At 47.2% G+C, this 14,049-nt stretch overlaps 1 protein-coding gene across 1 annotated transcript; it reads left to right on the top strand.

The window, feature by feature from the left end:
- Positions 1 to 10,951: 10,951 nt before the first annotated feature.
- LOC311354482 (uncharacterized protein) lies at positions 10,952 to 13,027 on the top strand (the record flags this gene model as incomplete). Its single annotated transcript, XM_084474278.1, has 3 exons — positions 10,952 to 11,290; positions 11,456 to 11,552; positions 11,661 to 13,027. The coding sequence occupies 3 exons, from the start codon at positions 10,952 to 10,954 to the stop codon at positions 13,025 to 13,027; spliced, it is 1,803 nt and encodes a 600-aa protein (XP_084330404.1).
- Between the last annotated feature and the right edge of the window lie 1,022 nt (positions 13,028 to 14,049).

The raw sequence follows: 14,049 nt of genomic DNA, 5'->3' as shown, positions 1-14,049 counted from the left end.
GATAGTGCTCACTGCACAAAACGTATCTTAGTCAAACATGTGCAGCGATCACAACACCTAAAGCGTAGGCTAGACATTCACAATTAACGAGTAAACAATACAGAGCGGTCCATAGCGCAAGGCAAGGTGCAGTAGACCTAGCGGTCTACGGTGAATCCCACAGGGCGTTTGTCTCTCTTGCTCTCTCTCTATTACACGCTCGCTCACTTGTATGCGGTGCACAACGGCAACGCTATAAATGAAACACTACCCCGGGGTCTTACAAGGACTCGCAAAACACACTGCATAAGCGGCACGCAAATTCCCAATTAAAGTCACGCATATTCAATCGAGGCTGTTCAGGGGCCCAGCAACGTTAAACGCAGTGGTCTCAGTTATAAATTACAGGAGCTACATGCCTACGGTATAGGCAGATATCCTTCTATGGCAAAGAGATCTTATGCCCTGTCTGGGTTTGCTGCTGAATTGTAGAACAGGTGAACGTCTTAAAAGTTTTTTTTTGAATAAAACATGTGAACAAATGAACTATATGTACAGATCTGCAGGAGCAAGGACAGACTTCCGGCCCTAGGGCGCCTGCCCCTCCTGCCCAATCACAGCAATGCTTGAGTTGTATCTGTCTCTCCATCCCATGTTCCTGGATGTTCCTACATGCTTTGCGTTAGCAAGCTTGAGCAATCTTTAAGACTTTTAAGACCTTACCGCGTCGTATTTTAAAGGTTATGAACTAAGTGAGCAAATGCAAACTGAAAGGTACAATTGTGAAGGGTCGGAGCACATTTCACTCACACACAGACACACACACACACACACACACACACACACACCCTGTGCACATCCTCAGCCAAGACTATTCCCATTCAGTACAAAAAAAGGAATTTATTAGGTAGAGCTTTTCCACCCATTGCAGTTCAGTATTATTCATCAAGCATCGGAGGCGGAGAGATTAATACCAACTTCCTCCTGTCCTGTTCGACACTAGCAGTAATGCGGTGCAGTATTTTATTTCGGGTGGAGTGCGGAGGTAAGTGAAGTGGCGTTGAATGGATTTATGTTTCCGTTGTGCGCGGTAACCCATCACACCCTCCTATAGCGCACCGTGCTGTCATCAAGCCAGCGGGGGAAATGCATCACCAACTGCACTTCTATTTCTCTTTTTATGCCCAACTCAGCAACACTGGGCGCCAGGCGTCCGACCCGGGAGCACCTCTCCGTACCGCATGAGGAGACCCACAATATGGATCTGAAGAGAGGGGGAAGTCTTGTGGGAACTTTAATCCAAAGTGACTTACAGTGCATTTTGAAACCTGTCTTTGAAGGAGCAGGTGTGCGGTGAGGGGGCATCTTGGTCTAGGATGCCTATAGGGTTGGCTGGGGATCGAACCCGGGAGCTTTTGGCGTGGAGTCGAGCACCCTGGTGGCGTCACTATCCTGCGCCCCAGACCACAGCTTTCTGTGTCCTTATATTCTCCAGTGTGAAGATGGGCGTATGTGCTTGTTCTTGTTTTTATAAACAACACCAATTCAATGGGAGCCTTTGAGAAATGCTTCTGATATATCCATGAACCAGTGTAGCGCCAGTACGACTTATGAATGACGATCCTAGGTGTGTGATATGTGCTTTAGGTTATCTTTACACCTGCAACTCTGAAACATATATCTTTCTATGGCTGGATAAAACACAAACACGCACACACATACAGACACACACACATACACGCACGGTTGCATGCACGTATGCCCACACAAGCACGCGCACACACACACACACACACACACACACACACACACACGCACACACACACACACAGCTGTGAGGTGGGGTGGCGCTGGTCTTCGGTGGATGGGTGGGAGCGGTGGGTGTCTCGGATGAGTCACAACTGCAAATGACAGCGTTTCAAGCGCCGCTGAAACGACTTCACGGCCGCAGCTAACCGCTAACAGTTTTCATTTCAAACAGGAAGTCAGAGAGGACTCTGTACCCGGGTGTCCGTCTCCTGTGGGAGGAGACCCAGGCGGTAGGGCGCAAAGATTAAAGCCGCTGAACGCACTTGCACTGCAATCACTGATGCACTTGGATTTAAGTTGTGCTTCGTTTTTTTTAGGGGTAGTTTATACCATGACATTAAAGAGAAAATGTACTCTGTACACTGCACATGATTTATTTGAATTTTAACTATCTTTTTATATGATAGTATGATTTATTGTATGCACTACTTTGAATAGTAGAGCTTTGATCATGAGATACTGCAGACAGAAAAAGGACGGCAGACCTGTATACAGATTGACACTTTGTACGTTCACAGTTCACTGTAATGAACACATGAGGGAATGACTATGAAGCAATAGGCTACTTACATTTTGATACTTCTCTTATTTATATCTCAATAACTTCTGTAGGATGAGAATGTTTGAATAAGGACTGTTACTTTGTACTGTTTTACAGATTCAAGCTTTAAGATAAGATGAGATAAGATAGTCCTTTATTAATCCCCCTTAGGAGAAATTCGCAGTGACCAGCAGTACAGTGGGAAAAGAGAGTGCTAAACAAGAGTATATATACAAATAAAATTTACTAATTTGAAAATAACATAATAAAAAACTATTTGAATAAAGATAACATACTATACTATAACATACTCAATGAAATACATGACGTGAATACATCTTCCACCAGCAAGAGATGGCTTGTAGATGTTTTAGGTGGGCTGTAGAATAACCTTTCAGGTCTGGTCCGTATATATATATATATATATATATATATATATATATATATATACACGTGTATATATATATATATATCAGTGTGGCTAAAACCTCTGTTGTAAAGCTGTGGAGTTAATTTTGTAGTCAGAAATTAATTGACCTTGGTTTACTTTCCACTAATACTTTAAGCCACAGAGCAATTATAAATTTAAACCATATTAACTTTTTTCAGCTGGTAAGATCGTTGATAACATCTAGATTAACCTCTCGGCTGCATATTAAATTGAACACGTGTAGATTGTACGGACGGTGACTACACTATAATATGATAATACCATCACCACTTCTATACCTGTACCATCCTTATACTCATTCAAGCTCACAGGAAGCCCTTTAATCCACCTACGTGACAATTGAAGCCGTAACAGAAATACACTGAACTGTACATTAACCTGTGCATGTCACCAAAAAGGTTTGCTCAAATTTTACGCCAAAAATAACGTAGGAATGGACTTTTAAAAGGCGTATAGGGATGAATGTGTAACAAACCATGAGAGTGTTTTTCTTGAAAACAAAACACTGTGGATGGGAGCATCCAGTATAGTATATGGCACCCTTGAAGTTTTCTTAATTCTGTGTCTATGTTTGTGTGTGTGTGTGTGTGTGTGTGTTTATGTTTGTGTGCATGTGTATGCATGCATGCATGCTTGCGTGTGTCTGCACCCAAATGCTTATGACCGAGCATGTGTACTTGCCAGGGCCATGTACATGTTGGCTGGGGTCGCGTATGGGGAGGTGTCCGGGAGCGACCAAAGAGATGGATCACGGGACAAGCCCCCATTGAGTCGCCTCATCAACCCCCAACGCACTGCCGTGCCCCCCCCCCCCCCCCCCGACGCCCCGACGCCCATCTGTCAGCCGTATATATATACTCCCCGCTTCCCGGGGTCGGCCATTACTCACAGGGTAAGGTTTTCTGTACGGTAGACGAGCCACCAGAGGACAGCAGTCACCGTAATGAGAAGAGATTATTCACAGAGCGTCTCTCGCTCCCACGGGGACCGTGGAGTCGATCCATAACCCCGGCTCCGGGGCCTCGTCTCCCGCCCGCCTGTACAATCACAGGCCTTCCAACTCCGCCCTCATTCATTCCTTTAGATACTGGGCTGTCACTAGGAACACCGCCGTTCCCCGGAGCTATACCACAAATATGGGGAGATATGGAGAAAGCTGTTGAAGCGGCACAACTATGGTGGACCCGGGCCATATATGAGAAAAACAATGACACTGACTTTTGTTCAATTAAAGGCGCCCACCCCCCCATCTCAGGCCTTTGCAGACATTCAGAACGGTTTCAATTGTTTTGTTTTGTTTTTATCTTGAGCGGGTCTCTACGTGAGCAAGCCATTTGTTAAATATCCACAGAGTACCATTTAGAGGGCTGTCAGCAAGTGACAGCTTAAAGGTCCCATGACATGCCACCAGGTGTGAGTGTGATTAGCCGTTACAAGCCGTTTTGAAAATCGGGCTCTTATGACATCACAAGTGGGCGTGTTCACCGAGATGTGTGACGGATAGATGAGCAACGTTTGCTACGGTCCACTGGGTAGGCTGGTAGACTGATCTATCCAGCACACAGCTAGGTGGACACAGCCACTTGTGATGTCAGAAGAGCCAGATTTTCAAAACAGCTTGTAACGGCTAATCACACTCACACCTGGTGGCATGTCATGGGACCTTTAAAGCTTTTAATCACTATTAAAAACCTACGCTAATGTTACTCTTACAACAGAGGAAAAGAGGGGAGTGTGATTTTGCAAGACATGGCGTCGCAGGAAAGAGGTGAAATTGTTTTGATATGGGTTTAAAGAAAGGTTTGGCGTTCCCACATCCGTTTTTGGAGTCGGCTGCGATCTACGTTGGACATTTTTTGTTGACTGTTGTCTGCGAGACTGATCACACGCCTGCCTGTGTTTGCCTATTAAATGACTCTCATGGTCCCCTCTGCGATCAGATCCTTTATTGTGCATGAATAGCATTCTGTGTCCTGGATGATTAGCTGTAATTACCAGCTTTTACTGGCCATAGATAAGCAGATGGACCAGGCCTGGACAGAGGTTCTTCATTCTGAGCTTTATGTCCTGGCTGAAGATGAATCTTTTAGCACTGAATCTGCTCTGGCACAACATTGCACAGCTTTGCGAATGTAGTGCTTTGCTACGATGAAGACACATACATACATACATACATACATACATACATACATACATACATGCATACATGCGTTAAAAAAAAACAACATTTATACATTTATATAAAACACGGAAAAAATAACATGTCCTAAACACATTGTACCTTATATATTATACATTATGCATGATGCGACACACTAAACATGTACCTCAATTTAATTTGTGGGTTGAAGTGGTGTGAGGTACATTCTGAGCACTGGAGTGCAGGGATAAAATTACACTGATTGCAGTACTATAAAACCATGCGGCGTTAAGTGCAGGGCTGCCGTTGTGTGGCGAGAATCCCGTGGTACCTTTCTCTGCCTGCCGCACAAAGCCTCTATTCATCTGCACTATTCTGTCCTTTCCCCGAGCGGCGGCCATTTCTATTTGTGCCCCGCATACGGACACTTGGTGAAAGGATCCAAGGCAGCATTGCAGTAATTATGGCTGTAAGTCAGCACAAACAAGGAATTTGTCACCTGCCATTGCCTTTTTTTTACCAACTGACGTTTTCTAAGCTGTGGCTGTTGACCTTAGCACCTCCCCTTCACCTCCCCCTTAACCCTCCTTTCTCTTCTCCACCGCTTCGCCACTCTCCGCTCCTTTCTCCGCCCAACCGAGTCCCTCCTCACCTCTCGCCTCCTTTCTCCTATTCCCCCCTATCCTCTCCTCATCTCCCCTCTTCTGCCATCTCCCCTCCTCCTCCCCCCCCCCCCCCCTACTTTCTCCTCCACCCACCTCTCTTCTTCGCCTCCTCTGCACCCCTCCTCTGCCCTCTACTCTCCTAGCCCCTCCTTTCTCCTCCCTCCTCTCCCTTCCCCCTCCCTTTTTCCTACTTGCCTCCCCTCTAGTCTCCCCAAGGCACCCCTACTATCCTCTGCCCTCTCCTCCTCTCCTCTTCAACCCTACTTTCTCCTCCCCTCCCCTCCACTCGTCTCCCGCTCCTGTGTCACCAGAGAAAGAGGAAGGTTAATTAAATGGAACAATAGTCCACTGATGCCTGTGTTTCTGTTTATTTTCGCCTGGTCATCTGAACTAACCCGGGCCTCCACTTCCTGTTGAGGTGGATCATTTCAATTATATTGACACATCATTTGCACAAACTACACTATGTGCTGGTTTGTGATTGTTCATGTGGGGTGTGTGTGTTTCCGTATGTTTGGATGTGTGTGTGTGTGTGTGTGTGTGTGTGTGTGTGTGTGTGTGTTTGTGTGTGTGTGTGTGTGTGTGTGTGTGCAGGTGTGTATGTATGTGTGTGAGTGGTGTGTATGTGAATGAGACTAAGTGTCTCTTTCTCTTTCCCTGTGAGTTTGTGTGTGTGTGTGTGTGTGTGTGTGTGTGTGTGTGTGTGTGTGTGTGTGTGTGTGTGCATGTGCTACATTGGTTTGTGTGTCTGCGTATTTTTTTGTTGTGTGTGTGTGTGTGTGTGTGTGTGTATTAGAGCAGGTGTATCCGTGTGTGTGTGTGTGTGTGTGTGTGTGTGTGTGTGTGCGCACTCCATTAAATGGGTGGTGCATGTAAAATGTACTGGTGCTAATCTGTTTGAGTGGCCGAGCGGGCGAGAGAGAGTGAGTCAGTGCGGGGGTGCGACATAGAGAGCGATTTTTAGAGAGAGAGAGAGAGAGAGAGAGAGAGAGAGAGAGAGAGAGATGATAATACCAGGATGTTATAGCATCTTCTGCCCCCCAGTGCTGTGCTTACCTCAACACACACACACACACACACACACACACACACACACACACACACACACACACACACACACACACTTAAACACACACCCACACTCCAACACACACACACACACACACACACCCCACCCCCCCCCCCCACACACACACATACCCACCCTCTAACCACAATGTGTTACCCAGTCAAAAAGTGTCTTGTACAGAAATCTAATCAAACAGAGGTTATGCGCTGCCTGGAGCAATCCTCCATTTGATCCGTGCATATTTCAACAGAACGCATTCTTAGACACACACACAAGGCATTGAGAAGCCCTGCGGGAGCGGGAGAGAAAGGGGGGTTGGGGGGGTTGGAGGGGGGGGGGGGGGGGGGTGTGTGTTGAGCATTGGATGGAGAGCGGCTCGCCTCTAAAGGTTACCCCTGACTCTGGAGCTCAGCGTCAGTGCTCTGTCGTCACACAGAGTTATTTTAATCCCACCGCGCTGGAGCCTCAGTGGCTCAGATGTTCACAGGATAACATCTTTTTCTAGAAGTAACGGGGGGAAAAAAAACACCACATCCAGCCTAGAACTGATTCTGGTGCGTGGCCGGGAGATTGGGGCTATGGCATGTCGCAGCTTTTAAAACGTGTTCTTTCGGGGGTGGGGGGGGGGGGGGGCGTTTGGGGAGTGGATGCACGCGTCTTCACTCTCTGAAGTCCTCTGAATGCTCGTTAAAGTACGATTTAATAAACGACTCGGAGGGTGAATCGGAAGACATTTGTATGCGGATATGCACAATTACACACACACACACACACACACACACATTAACAAACAAACACACTTTCACAAATACACCCACCCACCCACACACACAGACACACACACAGCCGCACACACACATGCATTAACGTCTGATAATGGATGCATCACTATTGATTTTTCAATCTGTTCACATTTGTCTTTGAAAGCCACTAACATCACAGCGTGTTACAGAAAGCCGCATGGGATCTGTAGAGTTGAAATAAGGACTTATTTATGTATAAACAAGGCCTGATATTTTACATATATACAGGGGCTCATAATGAACATATAGGCCTTGTATACAGACCTTATGTAAGACCTGTATATGTAAGGCCTTTTATAGCTAATGATGATTTAGCTAATGTGTTTTTCACAGGCCACTGTAATTTTCTTGCAATGTTATTATGAAGAGGTCTTATATAGCCTGTTGCGGTTATGTCCACCGCCTAATATGCTCTGATAACCATATATAAAAGGTCTTATATGGTCTAATAAGACCCAATATTGCCTATATAGGCCTATTGGTCTGATGTAATTATATACAAGGCCTAATATGGCCAGATGTACCTTAATCAAGACCTTATATGTTCTGATATGTTCCTTATATGTTCTGATTCTGACTAATTTCGAGGGCCATATATGCCTGACGGACCTATATATGTAAGGCCTTATATGATCTGGTTTAATAATATACAAGGCCTTATATGGTCTGGTGTACCTATATGTAAGGCCTTATATGGTTTGATGAACGTACAAACAATGCTTGAGCAGGGACGAAAATGAAGGACATGTAAATGGTACCTACGTAGAACCACTAATACCTGATATAGCTTTAGTAATAGAAGATAAGCCTTTAACAAAGTTTACGACTTATCAACACAGACCTTTAGAGCTGTATGGAGGCAGTACAACAAAGATGAATCAAAGAGCTGGTGCTTATAACCTTCTGTTTCATTATAAAATGTCATAATATATTAGAAATATTTTAATCTAAATGTCTATTTAAACACCCCGTTGGGGAGTAAGCTATGGCCAGGAGTGCTCCATAGTGTTTATTTTATTATTTTTAAGTCAGAGACTGAGAAGATTTCTCTCATTCATAGTTCGGAGCCCATAAAAATAATCCAGATTTAAGAGGACACGTTTTTTTCTCCCCCTTGCTCCTGGAAAAAAGGGGGAAGGAAGGAAGCTACGTGTTGTTTTAATGTGGAAGCTCACAAGCTCATCTCTACAATTTTCTCTTTTCATTGAAGAAAAGTGCTATTTCATTCATGCCATTTCCGTTCATTCACCAGCTGGGGCCAGCGTAGACTCGGTTCCAGTTCGACATGAACGTTCTTATCAATGGACGTGACGTCAGCGTGGCGGGCAGGTCGAAGGGGGGGGGGGCGGTCACGTGGGTGAGCCAGGGGTATATACAATAAAGTTGCGCTGACCGCGGCGCTGAAAACATTCTCTCAATTGCATGTTATTACGACTTCACATGCAATACAAATACACCACACGACCGAACAAGTCGCCGTTTTTATGTTGGTTACAGGCTGAAGACAGTGGGGAAAAACAACACCTTTTTTATTTTTTAAGAATCAAGAGTCTATCCAGTATTATTGAAATATTCTGGGCTTTAACCTCGTTGTGAGTTGAACCGTTTACCCGCGTGGGACTACAGGTAAGAACAATGGACCATATATATATATATATATATATGCCTATATATTAATGCTTTGTAGGCACTTTGAATTAATTTGATTCGTATAGTCATTCCATTTTTTTTTTATCTTGGCCAATTTATTATTAATTCAGGTATATTGATATATTTAACATGTATCCAATTAAGATGTTAAGATGGATGTTATCTTGTCTGTCAAAAAAAATAAACCAGGGTTTATTTTAAAATATTAACATTCATTTGATTCAGAAGATCGTTTTGTAAGTGTTTTTTAGTTGTGATCTTATTCAGTTATAAAATATCATATTTTATGAAAATTCGCCACTGGAATTATGTGACCCGTCCGCCACATCAAGCAGTCTTTATGTGCGGTTATTGTTTCCGATTTGGTTTTCAGAACACTATTCGAAAAATAAATGAAATCTAGATTTAATCATGATTTATCTCAGTGTTAATCGACAGTGCAGATATTTACACGTCATTATTAATTGACAAATATTTTACAATATTATTTCTTTAAACGATGGTGCATGTCCAAAAAATAAAAAAGGGTGTGAAACCAGCAGTGCTTTAAGAATAAAACCATGTTAACCAGTGATCTCCGTTGAGCAACACGTGGTGTTGATCAGCTTGCTGATCAAATAAAAATATAGTTCTTTGGACTCGGCTTCTCGGTGCATTGTTCATCCATAATTGGACACGACTGCATTCCGCCACTGCAACAGTGGACCATGGACGAGTCGTTGCAAAAAACCCAAAACAAACCCCTTCTCTTCAACCGACTGGTCGTTTTGCAACCTCGGTGCCTAAACACCAAGCCTTAATAACGCACAACCATATGCCTACATTTTAAAATTGAAAATCGCTGCTTCAGAGCCCGGAGGGTTAAATCGCCTACCGTAGCTGGCGCCTTTACGCATGACTCCTCTCCCAGTGCCGTCATCCTGATGGCTTCTGTGGTCACATCGCCATGGCGCATGGCACACCAGACTAGCATCTGAATAGAGCCATCTCGGAATAACCACTATGTTAAGTTAATGCAATCTGAACAGAGACATATCGGATTAACCACTATGTTTGGTTTGAAACGAGGGAGCAGAACGCGCACTTGGAACCGATGGCGCTCCTTGCGTTTAAAGGAGAATTGGGACGTTTTCTGAATGCAATTAACTTTGAGCCGGGGGCTCGCAAGACTCAAATAAATAATGATGACGTCCTACCGGGCTATTCTTCTTACTTTAATTAAATCCATAGAAGGAAATCATAAAACATATTGAACATCATCAATGAATATGTTTCCCTTTTTTTTTTTTGCTTTTCCTTGCGCTGTTTCGATTCGATTAACGCATGCTGGACATAAAATAGGCTTCTCCTTTTCGATAATGGCATTCATCTCCAAATCAATTACCTCTGCCTCTCACCACTCTGCGAACTACTGTGATGCGAAGGCAAATTGGGTTTGTTCGTTCAACGCTCGGAACAGAAATTGTCACGAGAGCCTCAGCGCACAAAACGGAACGCATAATGGGATATATTTCCAAATGTATGTAAATGTGTGCAAATATGACATCGTGAGTAAGTATTTTTTTTTTATGCATAAGTTTCTTTCTCTGCGTGTATCTCGTCTCAATACGTTTATTCCATCTGACATTGATCGAATTCTGTAAATGTGACAAAAATGACGATCAAATAATAATAATAACACAAAAATAATATATCCTAATAAAAAAATATAACAATCATCAGGCGCTGCAGTCATTGTCTCATTGAAGGAGGTATGTGCTCAGCGTTCTCACACTGTGTCTCTCTTTGTGTCCCTCCCGTCCGCACGCCATCCAGGTGCTTAACCTCCCTCCTGCCAGTTCTGCATGGTCATGACCTGTCGTCACGCCTCTTCCCCAGCCCACCTCGTCCTATTGGTCCTGCTCTTTGTCACTCCACAGCTGGCTGGCGCCGCCCCTGTGCGGGGGGAGGGAGGCGAGGGAGGGGCGGCCGAGGGGCGCGCACGGACAGACCTCAGGGAAGACAGCCTCGGCGGCGGCGGCGGCGGCGCCCTCTCGCTCCCACGCCTCCGCCTCCCGGAGGAGGAGCCGGGCCGGGGGGAGCTCAGAGATAACCCCCCCCTGGACCCCGCGCTGCTGCTCCACGCTCTGCTGGAGGTCCTGGACCGCCCGGGGGCCCGGGGGGTGCAGGAGAACGGGACGGGGGCCCGGATGGAAACCCAGGGGGGGGAGGATGGGGGGGATGATGGGGGGGACGCAGAGCGAGGGGCTGCCAGGGGGGAGGAGGAGGAGGAGGAGGAGGAGGAGGAGGAGGAGGAGCAGAGGGGGAGAGCAAGGGTCGGCGAGCAGAGATATGTGACGGCGTCCCAGGAGGACATGGTGCAGGGAGCGGGGGCAGCGGAGGGGGAGAGGCCTGGGGGGGATGCGGGCTGGCTGCTGGGGGAGGTGGGGCTGGCCCTCGTGGGGAGTAGAGAGGGAGGGCCGGTCCCGGAGGAGCGGCGGGAAGAGGAGGAGGAGGAGGAGGAGGAGGAGGAGGGGGGGGAGGAGGGGGGGGATCCGTCGCTGGGGGAGCCAGACAATCCGGGCCCCCGGGGGGACGAGTCCAAGCTGCGTCGCAAGACCAGGGGTTACTTTCAAAACATTGACCTGGGTCTCCAAGACAACGAGATCCTGCCCCCGCTGAAGGGCTACAAGGCCTACAACACGCAGCTGGCCCGCGCCGGCAAGAAGCAGCACTGGCCCGAGGAGCAGGCCCGCAACCGGCCCGCCCAGGGCGGCAACTTCATGGACGACTTCGACAACGAGGGCGAGGAGCTGGAGGAGGAGGTGGAGAAGGAGGAGGAGAGCCTCTCCCGCCTGGAGGAGGAGGCGAGGGCCCGCGCCGAGAAGCAGGAGGTGCTGCGGCAGCAGGAGGAGGCGGAGCGCGCCCGCGAGGAGGAGCAGCGGCTGGCGGACATCGCCTCGGACATGCTGCTGCAGTACATGGGCCGCAAGACGCCGCCGCCGCCCTACTTGAAGCCGCGGCAGAAGAGCAGCGCGGGCGCCGTCGGCAACACGGCCGAGGACAAGCGGTCCGAGGAGGTGGTCACCGGCGGCGGCGGCGACGACGACGACGACGACGACGACATGGACCAGCAGATGATCGACCGGCTGATCGAGATCAGCAGCAAGCTGCACCTGCCCGCCGACGACGTGGTGGAGATCATCAGCGACGTGGAGGAGAAGAAGAAGAAGAGGAAAGAGCTGCAGCAGCTGCCCGCCAACCTCCACCCCGTCACCCAGCGGTTCCGGCCCCTGGTGCCGCCGCCGCTGGCCGCTCCGCCCATGTACCACTACACGGCCTCCAGCAACCCCAAGAAGGCCGGCTACAAGTACAGGTCGGGCAAGAAGTGGCAGAAGGACAAGGTCAGGGCGTACAAGCAGGACTTTTGGTACAAGCCGCAGAAGCAGCGTGACTACTGGTACAAGCCGCAGAAACAGTTTTTGGCCTTCCCCTCCTATCCCTACTACCAGAAGCCATATCGCGCCTACTACCCTGTGTATTTCCCGTACCCTAAGCAACACTATTATGGCAAAGCGTCCCCTTCCATGGACCAGCAGTTCGGACCCCCGGAACTCGAACTCCCGACCCCGAGGCGCAGGTTCCGGTCGGGGGGGAAAGGTCGCGGGGGGCAGGGCTGGAGGCAGCAGCCCCCGCCCCAGAGCGCCATCACCCCTTATATCTCCAATTACATCCTCCCCCACCCACGGACCTACCAGCCCTTACCCCCCCCCAAACCAATAACTCCGGCCAGGAGAGGCAGGCGCCCCCACTACTTCTACCCCCAGGTGACCCCCCACGCAGACGACTATGAGGAAGACGGACTGGTTCCTCAGCTGGACAGTGAGGAGGAGCTGGAGAACTTTATCGAGAGGATCTACATGAAGCGCAGAATGTACTGAGGGGTGTCCGGACCTGGGTCTGAGCAGAGCCCAACCCTCTGTGGGGAACCGATAGAGCAGATGAGAGAAGAGAATGAAGAGATTAAAATATTTAAAAAAAGAATCAAAGGCGATGACGTGGGAAGGGAATGTGTACATTTAAGCCCCGAGGGAATGCAAGGGTTAGGAAGAAAAAGGGTTTGCTTTTGTGTTGTTGATTTCTTCTCCTGTCGTTTTGTTGATTTAGGGTCGGGGAGGGGAAACAGGGGTTTCAGGTAGAGTTTCGCCCTGTGACCGTATTCAGCCTCTGGATCAGTTTACATTCAAAAACAGAACGTACCCCAGTGTATGTCTGGCTCCATTCAGGTCAATCTCTGATGTTCTTACGTTCTGTGTTTCAGAGTTCTTGGTGAGAAGGCACACACACACACACACACACACACACACACACACACACACAACCGCAAGCATGCACCCACGCACGGCGCACGCACGCACGCACGCACGCACACATATACAGATACACAGTGACAACAATTCATAAGAAAATGTGCCAAATGTGTGAAACTCATGTTTACAAATGTTTTTATTTTTGGTCTTTGACATATTAATGTCATGGTACATATCAAATATTACGCACAATACTTGTGTTTTTGTCTTTCATGCCAAATATAACATCCATTATACCATCAACCAAATTCAGATCTATCCCATCATGTAACAACAATCCTAAATGATCCCAATGAGTGAACCCGTGGATTCCAAAAGCACAACTTTCACCATTGAACATCTCTAGCCTGGTGCTCTGAGGGTTTATCAGTTGTTTTGGGATACAGATGTTGTTATAGTAAAGACATTGTATTTCAAATCACGTTTGCCAATATTAGTTTAGTATTAATAGTCATGGACAACCCTTAGTTGCCAAACATCTATTGTGTTTTAATTGTCTTTCCCAATGTGTTACTTGTGTAACATCATTAGCTGCTGCCAGGGCACCTGTCTTTTATTTCGATTTTATTATAATTTCTTTGACCTTTTTCACC

Source organism: Micromesistius poutassou, assembly GCF_964030765.1.
Source record: "Micromesistius poutassou genome assembly, chromosome: 10".
NCBI lineage: Eukaryota > Metazoa > Chordata > Actinopteri > Gadiformes > Gadidae > Micromesistius > Micromesistius poutassou.
The sequence above is the reverse complement of the archived record's forward strand: the minus strand, read 5'-3'. Positions and strand labels throughout refer to the sequence as shown.